This window comes from Leptosomus discolor, chromosome Z, assembly GCF_034619465.1.
Source record: "Leptosomus discolor isolate bLepDis1 chromosome Z, bLepDis1.hap2, whole genome shotgun sequence".
Taxonomy (NCBI): Eukaryota; Metazoa; Chordata; class Aves; order Leptosomiformes; family Leptosomidae; genus Leptosomus; species Leptosomus discolor.
In genome coordinates this window covers 28,029,205-28,053,886 of record NC_141419.1, presented here as the reverse complement: position 1 = coordinate 28,053,886, position 24,682 = coordinate 28,029,205, and the positions used below count along the sequence as shown (strand labels likewise).

The following is a 24,682-nucleotide window of genomic DNA, read 5'->3' as shown; positions in this document are numbered from 1 at the left end:
GAGAGTAAAATTACAGATTGTAAGCCTTCTTTATGAGCAGATTCTCTCCAAAGGAATATAGTTTTGAAATGTTAATGTTTTTTCATACCAGTCAAAAGTACTTTTTATTAAATACAAAGAATGAACACACTCAGTTCAGAAGTCCTTAGTATAAAAAGTGGACATCGATCACATATCGTGATTATTTTTCCTTGTTCTTTCAGGGAGCAGAACTGTAAAAGATCTCCCAATTTTTTTTTCACTCAAGCATGTCTTCTACCTTCATGGCATTAAAGATGCAGAATAGCAAGACTCTTATCACAGAAACGAGTAATAATTAAGAAACCTAAGCCAGAATGTCTTTAGAAAAGAAAGAAAAAGGGATTTTATAAGAATAAGTAAGTAGACTTGTAATAGAGAAACAAAGATTAAGGAATACCAAGAAAACACACAATTTCAAAATGCTACTCCTTCCATCAAGGGCACTCACAAGATCAGAAGCAGCACTATGATGCTCTGTTAAAAAGTTTTAGAAGGCAAAATGATCTGTTGCCCAATAACATTTTCTTTACATGCTTTCAAGAAGATACATCAGGAAAATAACCTAATTTCATTCCAGGACTAATCATTCACACATTAATGTCTCTTCCTCCTCCCCAAATAAACTGGGATTTCACCGGGGCTACAGGTGTTTTATCCCTTAAGCTTCAGGTTATTTCACTCTAAGCATCAGTCTGTTTTTAGCATAGCCTGTGGAATTAATAGTTCTTATTTGTGAAAAAATAAGTTTTGTTTCTAGGAAATAATGGTTCTGCTTACAAAATTGGGAAAGAAAGGGAATACTATTCCCTTTTCATCAGTTGTTTCTGAAAGCATTTTTCAGTCACTTGCTATTAATACACACATATTCATGTATATATAAGGAGAACAAGTGGAAAGGCTATTCAATACAATTAAATGCAAAATAAGCAGTCCACACTCACGTATAAAGCTATCGGCCAAATTACATGAAGTTTTGTGTGAATAAACAAAAACAGCTATGGAAAATAACTACTCTATCATGATTAAGAAAGCCCGCAAATGTGGATTTTTAGAAGCTAAGAAGTTGGAAGGCTCTACACAACTGGAATTGCTAGTACAGTGAGTAATTACTCAGAGAAACCTTCTATCTGGTCACAATGATTATACTTCAAATTTCTTCCACTAATAACAGCTATTTTTATACCTCCTATGATAGACTTTTCTGCCACTTGCACCATGAAGAGACACTTCTTTCAATTTATTCTCTCTGACAGAAGTACAACCACTGCCCATAAAGGAACACTATCTATGTGGATAGATTTGGCATAAGACTTTTAGTATTTCCTGTTCTATGTAGGAAGGATTAGCTGCTTCCTGAATTAATCACTTGGTCCATCAACTTTCCACCACTATGTTTTCCAGCTGTTCACATGACAATTTCTTAAATCTGACAGTAAACACTCATGGCACAAAAGATCAGTAATGTAAAACCTATTGCCTCAGATCATATCAGGACAGAAATTACATAATTATGCAACTTTTTTTTTTTTTCTGAAACAATATCAGGCTGCAAAACTTCCTGGGCTTGAGGGCCCAACTCCTGCAAAGATGGAAAAAGGAGAGTGCTGCAGAAAGACAAGGAATCAGCAATTCTTTTAACTTCTAAGAAAATGAGAGCATGAATATTACTTTCTACATGATGAGGCTTTTTGCACAAAACCCATTAAAATATATCTCAACTGGGGTGCCTGAGAAAGTCAGACAAGAGTTAAAAAGGAGCTTACAGGGTTTAACACCTCCTGGAGGTGGGCTTCCACTTTGGCATAAAAGCTGGTTACTTCAAAAACAGAGGAAGTCTATAACAAGGTTCTTCGTAAATATTGAAGATAGCTAGTTACTCATCAGCTTTATCTACTTGTTTTCATCCCAAAGGTCTCCTCATCTTCATGCAAAGAATCAGAGATCATTCTCCCTTACACTACTTCAGTAAGGCAACAGAAAAAGTGATAACGTTGTTGCAACCAACAAATAGTTACAAGGACTGAATGATATCCGAAGTAAAGCAGACTGACTTGCCCACATTCTTACATTAAACACAGTCCCAAAATCTTATCCAGCAAACAAAGTTCATTTGCTAAAACATTATTCCCAATTAATAATCCCATAAAGTTTCCACCTCTGAGAAACACTGCCTATTTTCTACAGTCTGAACTAGTAATTACAGCTTCATTCTTACCTCCCCTACACAGATCCTCTGCTATTTTAGATAGTTACATCTTAGTTTTCACAGCTGGGTACTGTCCCTAAGTTGTGTGTTGCCATGTCTCATCAGTTAAGTAATCAGGATTTCTGCTGATGACTTACAAAAAAACAGACGTTGTACCCTGATGACTTTGTCCAATCAGCAAGCATATAAGACTCAACATCTTGACTATACATTCTGCAACTTAATTTTCCATCTATGAACAGGAATAGACAATGTCATGTCTTACAAAGAGTTACCTCTAAAGATTCCTGGTTGCAGAACATTCATAAAAAAAAGTTCTATATGAATTGAAAGTATTGGAAAGTATGTTTGCCTAGAGAAGACCTTTAAAGAAGAGCATAAAATTCTGAAAGCTACCTAACTAGAAAAACACTATTCAGTCTGTGCATCAATGAACATATGATCCTGAATTTTTAAAAGTGAAAGTAAAATTTTAAAAGTATTAAAATTCCTCATAACACTTACATTCAAGGCAACAAAATGGAAGTGGTATGGGCACACTCGTTCTGTATTTTCTGACTTTCAGAGATGACTTTTCAGCTTAATTAGTATTTTACTGTAGTTTAAGCGTAACTTTAAAATCACCATTACAAATTCTGAGCTGCCTTCAATAGAAAAAAAACCCAAAGCACAAGTGTGCATGTAGAAACCAACTATTAGTAGTCCATTTTATACAATAAAGTTCTACATAGTAAAAAATGGAAAAATTAACTAACTACATGACCTATGAAAAACTATTCTAGGAATTAAAGGAACATTTTCATGGAAAAGATATTGTAAGATTTTTTTCCCAGGGTATAACTGATTTACAGAAGATTTGTACTCACTTTCCTAGCTTAAGAAGCTTCACATTTTGTTAATTGACTATATACAGTTTTGTGAAAGGCACAAAATTACACGAGAAGTCTAAGGTATTGCTCACCTATATAAGCAAAAGGTGATAACTAGATCATTGAGGGGCCCATGAGAGTGCTTCTGCTGTAAAAGCACCAAAGGGAGTGAAATGAGCAATTTAAACCCTAGACCACATTTAAAGCTAAACTTTTTTAAAATTTATTTAAGAGGTTTGAAACTAATAAGCAGCAATATATATTGAATCAATGGAAGTGAAGTAAAACTGAGATTGAAGCTATTTAAATATCATTGCAGCTTTAAATAAAAATGTTAGTAATAGATTAACAGTTTGGTCATTTACAGTGTTTATTCAAAGAGAATGTACTGGAAATAGACTAAGGCTGCTTAGTTTAGGGTATACCCACATGCACACCAATTCTGCAGTACTTAAGACTTATTAAATGGTCTTAGGATTTCATAGACACACTTTAAAGAGTAGAACAAAAAAGTCTTACGATACTATAAAAATTTATACATTAATCCACTGACTCATGGGGCTTTTTTCTGCTTTAAGTTACTAGGGACACTTCATTAAATGTATTTATACTCCTAAATCAGAAATTTTGTCAAAAATTGATCCTGGATTACATCACCGTAAAATGCATGACACTGCTTTTTACCTCCAGATCCTAGCTGCTTGTAGAATCTGTATTCCAAATGCAGCTGTGGTGCTCTCGACTTCATTGGCTCCTGATTTAAAAACAAAAACAACATTTAAAACAAAGCCTCTCTGCCAAAGCCTAAAAACTAACACACTAAGCTACTACCAACCATAATAACCCTACTGCTTCCAAGTCACATGGGAAGTCTGAATGTTTCTTCCAAAATGACTGGTAATTACGAAACTAAGAAACCTCAGCTTCAGTCAGATGAAACTAGAGCATATACGGACTTTTACGTCATCTGTTGCTCCATGGGGCTAGGGTCCAACATGCAAACCGCATCACAGACCCACAATGGAATAGCTGAAAAATAATTTGTCTCCAAAGCATGTGGGTGACGTATCTTGCAGGTCTCAAAAGGTGGCATTCATATGCACCTTAACAGATCAAAAAGACTCTCTACACACCTACTATAAATGACAGATGTAAAAAAAAAAAGTTTTGTCTTAGGATCTTGACCACAAAATATCAAATCCTTCCACCAAATAGTAACAGCTTAGCAGAAATTAAGTAGCACCATTCTAAACTATAAATCCAAAACAACAAAAAAAGCACCAGAATTAGTTTGTAGTTTAAATCTTTCTTTTCCCAACATAATTTACATAATTTTATGAAATCTTCATTCTGTGTTCTATGTACTAATGTGTCAGGGTCTCACAGAATAAAGTGACATGAGGTCAAGCACAGGAACACACAAGCAGCCTAAATGAAAGCCCTAACTTCTTCAGTATTTCTGTTTGCACAGTAAAGGTGCTTTATCATAAGATCCTTAAAATAACTTGCTAGAGCATCTTTTAGAAGATATGCCTGGTTTCTTGCGGTATGTAACATCTTCCAATGCACTGGTGAAAATTTGGACGTTAACTGTGCATTGCTCCTACACAGAATGCTCCTACTAGAATTGCAGCACATAACTAGTAAGATTGTTAATAAACTTATCAGCAATAACTGATACTGCTGGATATAAATTTTCAGGAAAACTTTGGGCAAGGTGCTCATCTCTTCCCTCACACCATCTTCTTCAGTTCATTAAGCTAACAGTTTATTACACTGTGTTGTTTCCCAGTGGCACATCCAGACCACAGAAACCATGAGCCAATGTGCAACCATGAGAAACTTAGTCCTCTTCCTCAACTGTCTCCCTCCAATACTCAGATATTTCAAACTGCTGCTGCTGCTACAGCCGAAGTCCCTATCAGGATACATTTATGTATTTGATTTTGCCAGGATACCAAAGGTTCATGCCCAAAAGTAAGCAGGGGCTAATGTAACAGTTTCTACAAAAAAAACAAACAGAATGTAATACATGGTTTTTATGCTCCAGAGCATTCATCCTACCTGAACATGAATTCTTTGCAAAGAAGAGAGCAGGAACTTTCTAAAACAAAACAATGTTGATCCTTCACAAACTGTATTACTAAGCAAGACTAACTAGGCCACCAAAGGGTCCTACTTACAGTTTACGAGAAGACGACATGAAATTTGTTGTTAAGTATCAAAGACAGGTATCTCTTAACAAAACACTTTGCTGTAAACATGGGCCTAAACAAACCTTTAATATTCAGCTTTCAGAGGTTTAAGTAAATCCATTATGAAACATGTTACATGAAATATTTTAACCTTTTACAAGACCACATGAATTTAGCTACTAGTTTGCCTGCAGGAGTATTATACAACTCTATGAGTTACAAAATATATCACACTCTACACAGTCTCTAATTAAAGCTTGTAATTCTGTCTGCTAAGAGGAAAATATTTTAGTCCATGAAACGCTATGTGTCTGCTGAGTATACTAAGACACTGGCTTACAGGCAGTTTTATTTTGTTCAGTTACACAGTTTTGCCTTAATAGATAGTACATTAACAACTTCATCACCACTCAATGTTATAAGACGCTCCCATAATAAGGATGAAAAATAGCTTGTATTAAACTTATGTAAACAGATTTTTTTAAATTGTCTTAGGGAAAAGAAACTTCCAATTTTTTTACATACACATCTACACTTTTTCAAATGAATGCTCTTTGTTCCAGTCACCAGCAAGAAACAGCCTCCAGAAGGCAAGAGTTCTCAGTCAAACAAGTCTACTTGACAACTGTACACCAGCCAAAGACTGAATTTAAACCCTGTCTAGCAGAAAGACAATTAAATACGTCTACTCCCTCCAGCAATAGTGGAAAAAAAAGTGGTAATATGTACTTGTAGTATATTTATTGGTTGACAGTTCTTTAGAATTGCCTTGTTTTTGTAAAGAGGCTTAAATATCTTCCTGACTGTTCAGTAACTCCACACATACAAAGGAACTACAGTCTTCTGTTCAATAAAGATTGTTAGAGGGCAAGAGCAACATGCTCTTCACATAAAATTTGCTTTGTTCCTATACATATCACTTTGCAGTATGCAGTGACTGATAAATGATAAAAGATAGATAAGGATAAATCAAGACAAAGGTATGTTAAATGTAATCTTCCATCATAACATCACAGTGAAAAATCACCACTGTAACTACATTTTTATAAATAAGTCTAAAAAGTATATTCAAAAACAAACAAAAAAAAAGAAATGCCAAATCATGGTTCTCTCTATTTTCATTAGTAGTTCAGTACATTTCAGCATGTAAAAATGATCTTGGGAACACATAACTGTTCAAACGTAACGTTAATCCCACAGGATTTTGAAGTCAACTTCTCCATTTACCAAAAGAAATTAGTGGGTCTTGTCTACTTGAAAAAACTAAGGTCTTTCCTAAAGAATCCTGAAAGAACTGTTCCAGGATTTCTGCAATGTTCTGTAAACGATCCTCATTGAGCTGCTTTTACATTTGCATCTAATTATTTCAAAGCTTCTGTTTTAAAACTTAGATAGCTTCTTCTCCCTGGAAAAGAGCATTCCACTGTCTTAAAGAGGAACTCAGGGTCTTGCTGCCAAAGAATTAACGTGCAGTTTACTAAGCACCACATATACCTGAGCAGCAGAAACAAGAGCTCCTCAGTTCATCAGCAAGGTTTTTTTTGAAACAAGATTTTCCCTCCTTTTTTCTTTTGTGGGATGCTTACACATTCAAACAAAAGGATAAAGACATCTGAAATGTGAAATCTGTTTCAAGTTCATAATGTTCTGATTTACTTGCAATTACTTTGTGCCAAATACAGGCAAGAAACTACTATACAATTTTCAAGATACGTCACTTCCCTTCTAAAGGGCTTTGAGAAAACATTTTACTTACTCTAAACATAAAATTAGATTTTTTCAAGAACTCAAAGCACAATATAAACATTCAGCTATTACCCACTTTTCGTGTTTTCAGTAATCCAGTGAGAACTCGTACTCAGTATACCTCTTGTCTCTGCTTCATATTTTCTTAAGCAACAGCGAACAAAAGCTACTTTCAGGAAAAAAATTCTTTAAGAGGTAGGGCTCTCATTACAGGAAAAGATCAGTCTATTAAATAGAGTTGCACTTGATTTGGATTTACCACAGCATTCTAGAAAAGTTCTGAAGTGGTATCATTCTAGACTGCAATAATTCTTTTAAAGCAAAAAAGGAAGAAAAAAACATTCCAGCCTTGGAACAAATCGCAATCTTCTTTCCACACACACCCCAATTATAATTTTAATGATTAAAATCTTCACAGTTGAATAATTAATGACTCAATTTATTAAAGATTACAGATTAAAAGCAGCAGTGACTACCTCATAACTTGTGTCTTTCACACAAAGACAGAAAGAAAAATTTACTTATTTCCAGAAGCAGCAAGCAAAGATTCCTTTAGTTGGTATTTGGTTAAGCATCCTGTAGAGGAGGTAAGTTTGGGCAATGGAGAAATTTGTCAAAAGGGAAAGGAAGAACTGAATAGGAGGTTTAAGTGAAGCAGAGGATCATGTAATAAAATATATAAATCTAAGAATAAATGAAGAGGTGAGCAGGAAAGGTACAGTTCATGTACACTGAATGGTTATTGCTGAAGAACTACCTGATCACAAGATGCCAATTTGTATGCTAGCAGACCAGCAGACACATACAAACACCACTAAGCAGTGCACAAGCGATAAAGCCCAGTTCGTAAGGGTCTCATTCCATTTCTTAAAGAAGTCTGTTCTAACCTTCCCAACTTGACTACCTGCCCAGACAGAACAGGACATAATGAAAGAAGCCAGATTAAGAGTAAGATCCTGGAACTGTAGCTGTTTTACCAGAATAAATATGCATCTACATATAAATTTTATACATTAAAATGCATACCTTGTATGACCCTCAGGTCTCACAGAGAAAAATTACATGTTTAAACTATTCCCTTAAACAACTAAGTCCTGCAGCTGCCAAAAGCATCATAAACAGGAACATACTTGTACAATTTTGTTCACAAGGGAAATGTTCAAGTCAAAACAGTAGTTACAAAGTCCATTTACTTTTAACATCAGAAGCACTCCTGCAAGCTGCTCTATAAATTCAGCCACTATAATTTATGCTCTCAAGAGAAACCCACACATCCTCCTGCAGTAGAGTATACCGTTACTATTTACACACAAAACATCTGGCTTAGGAGATGTCTTGCTGCTCACAAGAAAATAACAGGATACTACCATGAGGAATACAAATACAATTTTAGGATACTGCAGGAGAGAGATTACCACAACCATGCCTGCCAAGGACAACTGTTCAAACTAGAATAAATACATAATTCAAGTAACTCCATTCAGGAGGGTTAAACTTCAACTACAACAGGTGCAAACTGGAGAGGAAATTAAGAGTGCCTTATTTAAGATAACAAAAACTGAACACAGGACTAAGGACTGCTCTCAAAGCACAAAGGGAATACGTGCCAGAGATAGGGAAAAAACTGTTAGGCTTACATTTTAAAAGTGAAAGGACAGTATACCACTAGCATGTACAACCTACCTAACTGCTAAAATAAAGTCCTGGCACTGTCTCAATAGAAGAAAAACAGCAAAAAAGCAGAATTCAACTAAATCCTACAATTTCATGCAGCTGCTTTTAACCAACTGAACCTTGTGACCCAGATATCTTCCAATTTGGAAACAAATTCAAAAGAGCTGAAAGACATTAAAAACTTATAATTATATTAGAACCTACTAGTTCTACCTGCTAATAAACATATTTGTACCTCACAATGATGATGCAAGCTCCAGTGTTGATTTTCACTACGATTCCTTCCGTCTGTTGTTTATCACAAAGACACTACAGCATTTCATACTACTAATGTAACAGGACAACTCAAAAAGTTAACTACATAGACAGAGTTCTTTCAAGCATTAGTAGTAAATTACAGACATACTTTACTACACTGTTTCTTCAGTGACTTCCAAGTAAGTTATTCAATAAATGATACTTCAAGCTCTTTGCACAGCTGTAAATGAACAGCTGTAAGATTGAGTAATTTGAAAACAAATGAAGTAGAAGTTGCCACTGAACAGTGTCTTTGAAAGTTGAAATAGGTCGAAATAGTAGCTCAGTTTACTACTAGTTACATATATAACAAAAATGGCTTTATCAAAATCCACTGGTCAGATTAAAAAGTTCTTTTGCTCTCCATCAAGTAATTAGGGCTTAAAAAAACCAAAAACTGGCAAACTACTTCTGAATGTGCTTTATAGTAAACAGCCTTGAACCAGAGGAATTCTCAGACAATTTTCAAGTTTTACCAGACACACAGAATAAGTTAAAGATATTTTAAAACAAAATTAATTTAAATCTGGTATAACACACACACAATAACCCTCAAAACTGCATCCCCTGTTGCTCTTTCAAACCATAACTTGCACATATTTAAAAACGTAACTACTCCCAAAGGAAGTATTTTTCTAAGCAAGGGCAGTGATACAAATATTTTTCAGGAGTTTATTATATACATTTGTAATGCTTTTTACATTCCCCATCTAAAGCCATATATTTCTGTTTCCACAGTTTATCCTTCATTTTATGGAACCCGAAATTCACCATACTATGCTGTGAAAAACATTCTGTGCTACTACAACAATACAGAAATTGATGGCAGTCCCAGAATTCCTTCAATGAGAAAAAGTAAACAACTTAATTGCATCTTGAAATACTTTGATTACAAAAACAGTTAATTACCAAGAAATTAAAAGTACCCAGAAGCAAAACATTAAGTAAATGGAGTAGTTCTGATGAGATTCAGAAAAAGCATTCATAAAAATGACACATTAACAAACATCAAAATTTCCCATGTTTGTAAGTGAAGGAAACATTTACACATCACTGCAGATAAAACGTGTCTACCAAAACAGATATGCAAATACCAACAATCACAGATGACAAATAGTTTGGGGCAGGACTAACAGTGAACAAATACAGGCCGTCTGCAGAATTTCTGGAGCTTCTCTATAGTCACCCGATGTCAGATTTGCATTAAATTTGGTGGTTTTCTGCTTGTTGCACAAAAAAAGAATCTACTGACTGCTGAGTGTATCCTTGAAGCAGCGGTCAATCATCACTGACTTTAGAAAGGCAGATTTAGCCTTCAGAACAATTAACACTTTTTACTCAATGTGGCCAAAGTATGTAATTACATCTATCATTAACTGATTTCATCTAGTCAGTTGAAAACACACAAGACTATGAAGGATTCCATTTAAGGAAATCAAACCATTCTATATGAAAGGAAAATTCTGATTAGTTTCTCATCCCAAATCCTTTAAAAAAAAAAAATTAACTTACCAGCTTAATTGCCACATATTCATTTGTGTATAAATTTTTCCCTTGAAAAAAGAACAAAAACAAGAATGTGAGTCATTGTCTTTCCTGTTCAAGTAAAACACCATTTAAACCTCAAGGAAGTCTTTGAGACATTTTCGATCTAAAGTGCTAGGTGTTCTGGTAGCAACTTAAAAAAATGTAGCCTTATTAGTCTGATACCATACTTTAAAGAGAATTTCATTCTTGAATAGTGTAAGAAGTGGCATTTTCACTATCAGAGCATTTCAGCTATTTCACCAAGTTTGTAAGTTTTTTTATACACTAGAAAAGCTTGAAAATCGGTAAATTACTGTAAGTGGAAAGTGATAATCTGTATTTTTAGATTCACTGCTGAAAACAATTTAAAAATTATTTTTAAATTATCGTATGGTTTTGGAAAGCCAGACACTGATTAAAGTTAGAATTACCTAGGACTATTTTTTCTTTAATTCTATAATTTACTAAGCTTAAAGTTAGGACAAACAGGGCAATAATATTACCAAGTTAAATGCTTACACTATTTGGAAAATGCATCTGCTGCTTTAAAAGTAAATGGATAAGCATATTTCAGTAAGCATTACTTCAAACTCTATGTAATTACTAAAATATTAAACAAGCTATATAGGTGTAAAATTAAAAAATAGCAGACAAAGGAAAATATAAGTTGTCACTTCCAACACTTTTCATTCCTCTACAGTCTTGAAATGAGTTTAGTGTGATTATTGTTAATGACAAACCTACTTTTTTCTCTATAGTATTACTCAGATCTGAACCTTCCATATTTAGCTTGGTTTTGTTAACAAAATCAAACAGGAAAAAGACATGAACCAATATAAAAAGCTTCCCTGTGAAGACAGTTACATTTATAGTCAAAGACTATGATTTCAGCGCTAATCCTTATTTTTAAAAATAGAGTACTCTTCCAAAACTGAAAAAGAAGATGTATTAAAACCACATGTCTGTTAAGGGATAAACTTTACAAAAATCAAGTTACCTGAAGGCTGTACAATAATAAACATAGAATCAGAATGGGCAGCATGCCCTAATCTGACCACCGGAAGAATGGATAATTTCAAGCCTATCCAGGGACTAGAGTGTAAATTCAGACATCTTAAATAGTTATTTCTTATCTTAAGATCTTTTGAGTTACGTTTTTGACAAAGACTGTACTTTGTTTGAAGCTGCTTCTGTGTCTTTGCAAATTATTACAATCTAGAAGACATTAAAAGAAAGAAACAAAAAGAATCTTTTGCAGGTGTTCTGCTCATTCAGGCTACTAGATACATAAATCACATGTAACTACAGTTAAGTGACTCAATATTGGGTTCCAATAGCCAAATGCAGTAATAACAGGCTTATTCTGAAGAAACATCAGAAGGGACGTTATAACTTTCCACATGGTGATTCACGACAATTGCTTTTTAAAATATGGAAACAGCAGATTTGACACCGCTGTTGATGTCTGTCTACAGACAGAATAGATGCTGCATGTGATGCATTATGCAATAACAACAAGCTTTCTTTTACTACCCCATCAGTTTGTTAAATATAGTTCAGAAGAGCCTTAAGATTAACAGCTCAATATTTAAAACAATTTAGTCCTTTGCAAGTTACTGGCTGCACATCACACTCATTTGCTACATAAGGCAAATTCACCATTTGATCCACAAGCCACTATAGAAGCCTGGCCATTCCTTTCTTCTCAGGTGGGAGAACTACAATGGCTACCAATTTGTAACTGAACTTTTATCTCCTGAAGGGCAACTTCATAACTTTTTAACAACTTTATTCCTCTTTTAAGTCTTTAAGATTCAACACTATAATATGTGCTCAAAATATATTCCAGTTTGCAGAAGTAAATAAAACAAATGATGTAGGAAGGATGCCCACTTTAAGTTACTTGCTACTATAGTAACGTAAATGTGAAAACAACAAATTTAAATCAGAATCTTAACTCCTGCTTTCGGTAACTTACATTTAAAACATCTTACCCCACAAACAACACTAAATAAGGATCTGAAATATCTACTATATATGCAAAAATACAGATGTTAAAAAGAGAAAGCCTGCACTTGTCCTGGTGGCTGTTACAGGTCAGTACGCTACACTATTATCTTCCTCCTATTTCTTTTACTTGTTTGTCCTGTTTTATTTCAGTCCTATCAGACTTTAAGTCTTAACTATTTTAATACTGTATTTAGAATGAAATAGATATCATTCTGTATCTGCTGCAAGCAAACGAGTTAATCCGATATTGACCTGAAATAGATAATCAACTCTATATTGTAACCACTCTAAGACGACAGGAAAAAAAGTTAACTTTATCAGTTTACAGCTGCCTTCAGTAGTAAATGTAACATTAATTGTATCAGTTTGATTTAGTTCATGGAGAGGTTTAAAATAAAAATTATCATTCAAAGCCAGTTTAGAAAAGTTTAGGAAAAGTTGAAGACCGACTTTCAGCTAGACTTTGTGAATGGCAGAGGCACATATGTAACACTGTAAACGTCAAAATATATCAATCTTGTTTAACTATTAATAGGAATAACAAGAGCGACTCTTATTGAGACCTCTTAGTGGAGTCAGAGCTCCAACAATGGTATCTTTCATCCCTCTACAGTATTAATACACTAAGCTTGTTTACATTCTGACTCAGACCAGATATAAGGCCCCCAGAAAGCACTATATTAAACATTAAAATTTTATGCATGTTATAACATGCACATATAAAAACATTATGTTTTATGCAAGCACTATATTAAAAACATTCTCCAAAAGACAAAGAATACTAGTTCTACCAGAGGCAGATAATCAACAGAAATACAACACCTACATAGCCCACACCACTCTCAAACACCCTACTTTCGAACCCACCTCTCTCTAAACCTTGAAGCAGTGCATTTACTCAAGCCTTCCAGGGATACTGGAATAAATTCCTGCCATTAAGTGTCAAGTTATATTTCTTAACATACACGGAATTCCCAGATCTTGAAAACCCTGACTGATTATGCTGTCATCATGGAAATTTTAAGTTCCCAAAACCAAATATATACTCTTCCAAAAGCACACACCCATCATCTAGTGTCTATTTTAATAAACAGTAAAATTTCCAGCTTTACTGCTCCAATTCTTCAAAATTCCACAGGTCCTTCTCAGTCTGTCCCTTCTTCATCATTTGATTTTCATCCATCTGTTCAGCAGAGAACTAAGTGACTGAATTACCCATCTCCCAGATTCTCTCTACAGATAGATTCTTCCTGTTCCTGTCTAACAACAGCTCACCGTTTAGCCTCACTACACTGCTGCTGATGGAAAGGAAACCAAGGAATCCAAGAGCTTGCTGCTGTTAAAAACATTGTAGTGCCTTCCACACTGTCTCCAAGAGATCTCCAAGACCACAGTATTATAAGCCAGACCTACAGGAGGAGGATGTGTTTCATGTACAGTTAGCCCCAAATACACCTGAATAAACCGCTTCAGGAAGCCAGGAAAGGTAGCAAAATACAACCACCACGAAGTAATTTCCAGCATCTTGAGGAGACAACTGACTGAATTTAGGATAGCACCATACACAGTTATGAAACATTTTTAGTCCCAGAAAGTCTCCTGCTACAGAAATTCTTAATATGTGATAGAGCTTGCACTGGCCAGGGTCAAAAGATGTGCAAGGCAAATTTAACCTATCTGAACCCTGAAAGTAGTTTGAAGAGCCATATGGTGTGTTCACATAGACATTTTCATGCCTAGACTACATACAACAGCCTTGAATAATGTAAACTGAAATAAAGAAACAAGGATCTTACCTAACCGTAGTTCTCCAAAATTACCGCAGCCAATTTTTTTGCCAACTCTGAAGTTAGGGCCAACCATTAACACTCCAGAATTTGAAGAACCAGTTCCACGTGGATTATGGCCTGACCTCCCACTAGGCCGTGCCATTCTTTCATCTGGCTTGTCCTTGTCTTTCTTTTTATTATCCATGCCAAGTTTACAGTACTCCACTTTGATTTCTTCCTCTTTTTAAAAATCAGTATAAGCAAATTCCAATTGGACAATGTGAGAATGAAAACATCACCAGTGGTCAATGTTAGTACGTAGTCAACAGCAGTGTGTTCATCCCATTCGCAAAGCCTTGGTAGTATCTGTAGTAAAAATGTATCTCCAGAATGCACAACACCAGCAGTATTTCCTAGTATTTACAGGAATTCTGTTAAACAAAAACAAAGTTATTCGATACAGTACGATTCTTGCAACAAATTACCTCTCCCTTCAACTAGTCATACAATTAAGCTATAACTAATTATACTTGCTTTACAGATCCTCTATGAAAAGCACTATCATAAAGTTAAAGCCTTGGATTCTAGCCCATAAAGGCAAGATTGGGGTGACTAAAAATCTCAACACTTAGTGCAACAGATATTAAAAAAACCCAAACAAACAAACAAAAAAAAAAAAAAACACCAAAAGAAACCAAACTCCTTCAAAACCACTTCCTGAGCAGGTAAACACACTTAAACTCAACATGTAGACACTCATTGCATCTTATGCCAGCTCTGCAAAAGAAAGCATTTTACCACTTTCAGAAAAAAAACAACAAAACAAAACAAATATCTGTTGATCTAAGGAAATGCTCCAGCTGCACAGTTATTGAAGTTATAGAAAGATATTAAAACTTAAAATGAATCTATTATCTGTTCTGAATTATAATTTCAGATATGCACAATTTATAAACTCACGGCAAGGACACTTCAGTGCTTTCAGAAACTCCTACAGTCTGAAAATATATTTACTTCTTATCCCCTGCCCCATTCAATTATGTCTCAAATTCGCTCCCCCCTCCTCTTGTCCACCATCTAGCATCACTGCCTAGACACTAATACTAACATTGATTTCAGCAAAAACATAATATTAGCTTACTACTGCAATAAAGAATCCAAAGAAAGCCTTCATTTTTTGTCCATAAGAACTTTGTCCACCACTTGCCCATAAGAACAGTGGATACTGTTTTCTAGTTGACAACAGTGGCTTAAAAACCCAAAATTCAGAAGATAGTTAGCTATTACATAGGCAAAATTTCAGGGTAAGTTAAACATCTGTTCAGAATTATTTTGCTACATTTGCTTCAATGTTGGAAATACACTGCAGTAAAAAAACCCACATTCTCTGAAAAAATAATGTATTTCATGTGCAGAAGCTTATTTTAAAGATAGGCAGCAGCAGCTTATTTTAAACACTTTGAAGACACTTTCACTTCTTAAACTCATTTCTCACAATGCAACATAAAATTACTACTCACATCATAGCTTATTAGAACATTTTAAAAATCAAAGAGCCAGTAGAGACAAAATATGAAAGAATATGAACAACCAACCTAACAATTTCATCTGCTGAATCATGGATATTCACAGCACGGTCATAACTAGACGACAGTTAAAAATCACTATCAACAGCTAACTAACCTATCACCTGAAAAAAGAAGTTGTGCAAATTTGGTGAAGAAACATGATCACCTTGCTATGAAAGGGAAATGAAAGATTTCTTCTGATAACAACCAAAAAACACGAAGGCAGGTTCCAGTCCACGTAGACTTGCTTAATGCAAGGGAAAAGGACTTCAGCAGTGAGTAATGAATGCAGTGGTATGGTATGATACAGATAGAGGCATTTACAAGAAAAATTCAAGCATGTTTGGCTACAACAATCTTGCACGTTCAAGCACCACCACTAGATAACCTAAAGTCACTTTCTAAACCACAGATCTCAGAGGAATAGACTCGGTGGGAAGCAATAGGTAATTTTTCCTCACCCACTGTGCTACAAAAGCTAGGGAAGAAATAAGAAAACTAGAAATAGGGTGTATTGAGGTAGGACTTTAAGGGCACCATTTAGTACTTAGAAAGAAGGTCAGTACATTTGATGCAGCAGAACGCATAAATATTTTAAGTACGAAAGGAAAAAAAGACGTTCCATATCTTACTGGTTCTCCAGCGAGAAATAACATGGTAAACAATCCTAGAATTTTTGGTGCTAATACATAGGTTTCACAGCAAATAGGAACAACGCATCTAAGCACAGCATACTACTGCCATCATCAAAGAGTAAAAAAGCATAGACTGTTACTAAAACAATCCTTTGGTAATCTCAATAGCAGTAGAAGGCCAAAGTCCCTGCCACTACATTCCACATGCCAAAAAATCTTCATACTACCCAGTGCTGAAACACATATCTCGGAACAGTGAAAGGCTAGAAAGGCACTAATAGTTCATATCAATGATAAAAACGGGCTCTGCCTCAGAGCTCTACAATGACAGAAGGGACTGGGTATGGAGGCAAACCTGAAGCAATCCAAATCTGAGTTCAGAGTTAATAGGATTCTTAGCTTACAAGTTTTCCATAGCTTACCTGTTAGCATATATACAATATCTAATCACATGTCAAATTAGTTTAAAATTGTATTCTTCTAATGCATCACAACTTAATTTTAGAAGGATGAAATTTTTAGTTTTGTCATTTATTTAGGTTTCCTCATTTTGTCTTTGTATTTAACTATCACCCGAGCACAGCATGTAGCCTTGCTAACTAAGCAGAAAACCCAGCTGTAACAGGCTGGGTTCAGAAGGTGTTAAGTAGTAAGCCATAATGCATCAGGAGCATGGAAATAACAATGAGGCAACTTGAGGACAAAAGGCACCAGAAATTCAGTAGCAGCACTAAGGCAATACTGACCTCTAAGAAAGCAGTTGTGAGCCAAAGAAAGTCCAGCACCACCAGAAAAGCTTCCAATCTCACACTGTTTCAGCTCATGCAGCAATAAAACAGTACCACAGGAGCCAAGCTGGGAGTTCAAGGACAGATTATTTAGTATTTATGCAAAGCACATTAGCTGTGCTGTGTCCATGCTTGTCCTCATGAAGCCTTGTAGTTAACATGACACTGAAGCTTTGCCATCAAGAAATCAATTTGCACAATACATTTTTTTAACCCATCTATAATCATAGGAAGATCTTTAATTTGGAAAGTCCACATCATAACCAAGCCCACTCCTTAATAGTTTCATGTTACCAGAGATTAAGACTTGCAATACATTTAGAATCTTCATTTTAAAGTTAAACCCTATCTGCACACCCAAATACTGTTTTCCACAATTTAACAATCTAATATTTTAGGTATCAGTTTGTTTATGCACTAATGGCAACAGATTTTCTAAAGCCAGTTTATACTAATACTACAGTCTTCATTGAGAGAATTTTTTCCTGATTACTCAACACACACACCGCCTCAGCCACTGAGAAGGTCTTATTATGTAACACTGCACTTCTAAACAATCAAATCAGATACTCTTTTAAGCAATTTGTAACATTTAAGTTAATGTATTAATTAAAACAGCCAATTTGGAACAGAATCCTGTCAAAGAAACCAGTCTTCACTCTGAAACTGAAATTAGAGCAGTTAAGTTTTAATTAGTTTCAAATTAGGTTCAAATTTATGATAAATCCTTTTGCCTTTTTTTTTTTTTTCTAAATTTTTTGCAAGGTGCTCACTCAGCTGCTTTCTCACTCTCCCTCCTCAAAAGGACAGTGGGAAGAAAATTAGATTAAAAAGCTCATGGGTTAAGGTCAAGACAGGGAGATCACTCACCAATTACGGTCACGGACAAAACAAACTTGACTTTGGCCAGATTAATTTTATTTATCACCAATTAAAATAGTGTAAGACAGCCAGAAACAAAGACAAAGCTAAAAACACCTTTCCCCACTCCTCCTTTTACCAGGCTCAACTTCACTCTTTCACTTCCCACTCCCCTACCTCCTCCCCTTCCCTGAGCAGCACAAGTGGGAGGGGGAATGAGGGTTGTGGTCAGTCCATAACAGCTCTTCTCTGCTGCTCCTTCCTCCTCATGCTGTTCTCCTGCTCCAGCATGGGTCCTTACCATGAGGCACAGTCCTTCAGGAACATCCTACTCTAGCATGGGTCACCTATGGGGCACAACTCCAGCCATAAAACCTGCTCCAGTATGGGCTCTTCTCCATAGGCTGCATGCAGCTCCCGCCAGGAGCTCTCCATGGGCTACTTTCCTTCAGGACATATTCACCTGCTGTGGTGTGGGGTCCTCCATGAGCTGCAGTGTGGATATCTGCTCCAGCATGGTTCTCCATGAGCTGCAGGGGGACAACTTGCATCACCATGGTCTTCTGCAAGGCAATCTCTGCTCCAGTGCCTGGAGCACCTCCTCCTCCTTCTCCTTCTTCACTGATCTTGATGACTGCAGGGCTGTTTCTCTCACAGCAGCTGCGCGGCTCTTTTTATCCTTTCTTAAGTTTCCCACAGGCACCACCATCTTCACTGCCGGGCTCAGCTGTGCCCGCCCTGTAGTGTGTCCAGCACAGGACAGCCCTGGCCTCTCCTCACAGAGACCCCTGCTAGTGCCTGGGCACAGATATCCGGCGAATTTACAAAAGAAACACTCATGTCTTTCAAATTTGTGAAATTCTAAACACTATAGGTGAGCAACTGGTTTTTTTTAAAGCAGCAAGTGCTTCCAGGAGAAACAGTTTACCACATACTTTTCAATTTAAGAAACCACCAAAACCTCTGAAACTTTTGTGTCTGCACACAGACCCACCACAAGCTGATTGCCAGATGTCATTTTAAAATTGAAAATGCGGTAATAGAAAAGATAAGTTACAATGGATTCAAGGGATAAAGATAAGCTTGAGTATAAGCTTCAGTATTTATCAAGTAGATTAGTTTTGTAAATGGTACTAGCACTTTGAAAGCCGACCACAAAGCAGGGAAAAAAAAACCACAAATAAAACCCAATAGAATACTTTAGAGTAAACAGTAAATAAACTGATTACTGAATTCCTTCCTTAAAAAAAATTTCTCATAATCTTTTGAGTGTTTTACTGAAATTTAAGGCAACAATGCATGAAACCAAACACATTATTAACAACATAAATTTCAGTTTCCAAAAAAGCATCTATTACACGGATGCATCTATTATATGGTAACTTATGGCCTTTCCTCTTCTGCTGTTGACTCAACAGATATTCAAGTTACATTACAGATACGCTTTTTTATATAAACTGAAATTAGCACCTTTTATCAGATTCTAAACAAATATCAGAAGCCAGTATTCTTCACATACTGCATGTCAGAAGGCAGACACATAAGCATTCCTGTCAGTTTCTTCAGGACATAAGTGTTCTCTCACTCTCTTCCTAATAAAATAATCTGCAGTTCATTTTAAATAAGGAGAGCACTTAGATTTTCTTCATATTGAAGTTCCTGTACAACATTTTATTAAGTTACCTCAGAAATACAAAAGGCATTCATGGTTTTGTTTATTTAGACTGCACTTACCTATGACAGAGTTATACTGTTGATGGCACTATCTTATCTTCACCATAATGCTCACATTCTAGAGGAAAAGCACTAAAAGGCAAAAGATATATATATGTAGTATTTGAAATTACTTGGGCATGCAATAACTTCTGATACAGAATGCAAGTAAATTACAAGTTATGGGAATTGCATTAGTTTTCCTAGACTGTTAAGGAAGATCCAGCAGATTTTTTTCAAACATTCAACATAATTTGTAGCACTCAGAAGTCAGACACCATTCAAAACTGTGCATCATTTAAAGTGAAAAAATAACACATACAGCATAAGCATTCTAAATTATCTGCATAATCCTTTTCCTCTTATCTGCTAGTTATATGGGCTATATTCTCCTCACGCGCAATCTGCTTGAAAAATGTGCCATCCTTGTCCTCATTTCACAGCTTGATTTTCTGTTTAATTTTCATTTTTCATCTCTGTCTACAAAAATGAGCACACTTGACCCATAAGCTTCAGCCAGACATCAGGGAATATTGTTAGGATTTAAATATGCATACTTGCTCAAAAAATATATATGATTAAATACCAGTATAATGACAAACACACCACCAAAGCCAAGTTAACAAAGCAATGTCATAGGAGTGAAGTGACTATTTATGTTGAAGTATGAAGAGGAAGAGAAGGCAAAGAAAGCTATGAAAAAAAAAGTCAAAATGCTATTACATAGTAGAAAAACTAATTACATCTTAAGTAGATCTACAATCCATATAGATTGAGGATAAAAGATGAAATTAAACTGAAAGACCAGTGAGGAAGCAGTCAGAGTAACTGAGATGCAAAACTAACATCAGCTAATAGAGGTTTTATTTATTTGGTGGAATTTAACAGCCATTCCCAAGCACTGTAGAGAGCCTGTCTGGAAAGCAAGGAGAGAAGTGGTAAAGACAAGCAAGAAGAGTGAAGACAATAGCTAGATATATGTTTCAGTTGACTGACATCAGTAATACACCTAACACCTGCAGAAGAGTAAAAGCAATCTCAGGCTCAGTTTTAGGAACATAAATTAAAATCAATAGCAAAAGACAGCCAGGCTATTGGTCTGTGTCCACATGACTTACATTAAACAAACATGCCATAATTCATGTACATGCATTATCACTTCCAAACTTTTGTGCACTTGACTTCACAATTTCAGTAATGCTCTTTCTGCATTATAATAAGTGATTAAACACCTCAAGAAAGCCAAAGCAAGGACTAAAGGGACCATTCCCTGAAGACCTCTACTGTCTAAAGGTTAGATGAACAATCTTGTGATAGTTGAAGAGGACAGACAGAAGACTTCTCGAAGGGATATTTTTCCTCTACAAAATATGTTTTACACATTGATGATTTGCACACTGTCACGGTTTGAGGCTGGGCCAGCCACTAATGAATGACAGACGCTCTCTATTAAACCCTCTCCCCTCCCAAAAGGGAAAAGGAGAGAGAACAAGGGAGAGAGACTTTATGGTTTGGAAAAGAAAGCTAAAATAGCTTTAATGAAACAATAAAAGAAAAGATAATAATAAGGAAATAACGAAATATATACAAATAGACACAAAACCAATATCAAACCCAACTCCTCCCACCCTGATGATGACATGTCACCACCATGCTGCAGGGCTGGCACTGGGGCAGTCCCAGGCTGGACTCGGCAGCAGATGGAACAGGATGCAGGAGCTGGACTCACGCACTGGATTCAGGGATGCACAGAACGGGATCGACGACAAGAACAGACACGAGTCCTCCTCAGATGTCGGCCATTGAAGAAGAGAGACAGACCCTCGTGATCTCCCAGCTTTATACTGAATATGACGTCTATGGGATGGAATACTCTGTTGGTCAGGTTTGGGTCACCTGTCCAGTTCGCTCCTCCCTGTAGGTGCGACCTTTTACGTCCTTGTGACGCTTTTCACTCCCAGCACCCCAACACGGAGTACAAGGTTTAGCAGTGACCTTGGTCGCTACAAGAACAAGTAGAAGCAAGGGCCTCTCTGCATCCCATTCCTGGGTACGAACTATAAACACCAGGCCTTATCACTGCTAGAAGCAGTCACTGTCTGGAAAAACGAGCTGCTGTTTCAGAAAGTGCAGTTAGAAGAGTTAAAACAGAATTAGTTCTGGTTTAGCCCAAACCAGGACACACACAAAGCCTGCTTCCTTGTTAGACAAGGAGACTCCAACTCAAAATCCAGCCTGTTTGAAGTGCTTGTTTTGCACTCTCTCTGCTGTATAAAATTCTACACAGAGATCAACTGAATGAGCTTTAATCAAACTATACAGGTGTGTAAACAAAAATGATCCTTCGGTTCTCCACTACATTCAAACTATTTTTATTTAAATTCACATTGTACAGTTGTACAATCCTGAAAAACTCGGAACACTGAAAACTCCCTAAGGATACATACAGAAGAAAAGAACACATTAAGCAAACATATGCTGCTACAGAAAATCTGTGAAGCAAACCAATCTTTACCTAAGTTAGAGATATTTTCCTTTAAACGCTTTTAATCTTTTCCTCCTTGATTCAGTACTCAAAACCTCATAAAGCAGTGCAACACCAGCTATAAGGAAAAAGGATAATTACACAAGGCTACCAAAATTTGACCAAATCTTTTAATTATATTCAAGTTCTCCTTTTTCAAGTGCTCTGGAAACAACTGCCATTTCTTTAGGTTGCACCACTATCAAAGATCATACAAACCCACTCAAATATGTCTTTCGCATCTACTGTTGAAAAAACCTCAAAGCCTGAGTTGGGCTAGCAATTTTAAAGCAGTGTTGAGTTTTATTATCACACAAGTAGTTCTAATTTCTCGCACAGCCACACTCATGTAAGAACCTCACATTCAAAGGCTGTTTTAGGGTCCAAGTCAAATTATTGACAGAAAGTGGCAGGCTGCTAAAACTCAAATTCTAATACAGGGACTGGCACACTGAAAGATGTGACACCTAGAAAACATTTTAGACATCCCTAGATTACAGAGGTATATATCTCCACGTGTCTCTAAATCTCAGTCAAAAGTGTCTCAATTAACACTACCAAAGATGACATGCCATATAACGAGAACTGTAGTCTGCAGCAATCTTCCTAGGACTCTATACAAGGCACAGTAAAAGACTAACTCATTTAAGTACCTTCGTTATTCATGTATCTCTGAAAGGGCTGAGCCTGCAGCAGCAGCACCACTGTAATTACATGCAAGTTTACATATTCTGAGGTGAACGTCATAACACCATTCACATTCAAATGTGCAAGTCACCTTTAAAATAAAAACTTAATAGCTACTTCATTCCTTTTTCATGTTCCAGATTTAGTCTTAAATAAACCTATTAAGAGAATATTACAGCTGCTAAATAAAACATTCCACTGTCTGGAAGCGACAAAATTAAATGAAACATGCAACCATAACTGCTCCCTTAAGTATCATATGCATTACCTTTCAGAGTTTAATTACGAGACCCTGTATCACTGCTTGTATCAGTATACTAATGTTTTTCTCTAGTTTTAGAAAAAGCATACAGTAGCACAGTGAAGATTTCACAAAACAAAAGGAAAGACTGTAAAGAAACACTTACGGTTTAAGCACAAGGCATTTAAAAATTCACCCAGGCTCCTACCATTTTCCTACACTGAAAAGGGTCTGCCTGAGATGCAGCCCTCACCGTGCTGTGCAGTGTTAGCTAGGTAACACACCAATGTTTTGACTCCTGCTGAGCAGGGCTCACACAGCATCAAGGCTGTTTCCCCAACATTTCCCCAGTAGGCTGGGGGTGGGTAAACACTTGGGAGGGGATATAGCCAGGACAGCTGACTCAAACTGACCAAAGGGATATTCCACACCCCATGACGTCTGCTCAGCAATATAAGCTGGGGAAAAGAGGAAGAAGGGGGGGACATTCGTTTTATGTTTGTGGTCCGGAGCAACCGCTACGCATACCGGAGCCCTACTTCCCAGAAAGTGGCTGGACATCGCCTGCTGATGGGAAGTAGAGAATAAGATCTTTTGTTTTCCTTTGCTTCCACACGTGGCTTTTGCTTTATTAAACTGTCTTTATCTGACCCATGTGCCGGTTATACTTTCTCCCCTCTATCCAGCTGAGGGGGGAGAGAGTGATAGAGCAGCTTTGGTGGGCACCTGGCCAGGGTCAAACCACCACATACATTCAGTTTTTCTCACTCCTCAAGCTTCTTTGTCCACGTACTTCTGCTCCCAAGGTTTCGTAATTTTTGGCACTGACATTAACCTAGCAGCAAAGCCTCTCCTCACACCTCCTAGAAGAGCACAGAGAAAGTTTCTAATGCCTCTGCCACAAATTTCCAAGAGCGTTCCTCTAACATTACACATAGCTTTTATGGAATAATTCACCTAATCGGTAGCCTTATTTCAGAAAGAGAGCAGTCACATTTGATTTCCAACATTCATTTGAATGTTACAAATTACATGTGGACCACAGATAGAGTAACAGGGAATTTTATTCAGCAAAACTCCTTCAGAATTTTTTAACAGTAGAAAAACCTGCAATTCATACTACAAATCTGTGATCAAGCACAGAATGAGAGCTTCCTTGTGAGGTAACCAACACACTACTCAACTATCTAATCAACTATTTCTGGCATTGTTTGTATGCCCCATGGAAAGATTATGTTGTTCTTTCTAGCCTAGCTCTAAGATGACTGCATCATTTTCACTCATTTATATATATATATATATATATATATATATATATATATATATATATATATATGTATGTCTCCATGAA

At 36.3% G+C, this 24,682-nt stretch overlaps 1 protein-coding gene across 9 annotated transcripts in view; it reads right to left on the bottom strand.

Moving 5' to 3' along the window:
- Nucleotides 1-14,519, bottom strand: part of CSNK1G3 (casein kinase 1 gamma 3) — a 58,145-nt gene extending 43,626 nt beyond the window's left edge. For all 9 annotated transcript variants that reach the window (XM_086479937.1, XM_086479941.1, XM_086479939.1 and 6 more), the window contains exons 1-3: nt 14,342-14,519; nt 10,521-10,561; nt 3,781-3,850 (exon numbers count right to left, since the gene is read on the bottom strand). In XM_086479937.1, the coding sequence (XP_086336063.1) occupies nt 3,781-3,850; nt 10,521-10,561; nt 14,342-14,519 (289 nt within the window). The remainder of the gene's footprint in view (nt 1-3,780; nt 3,851-10,520; nt 10,562-14,341) is intronic.
- Between the last annotated feature and the right edge of the window lie 10,163 nt (nt 14,520-24,682).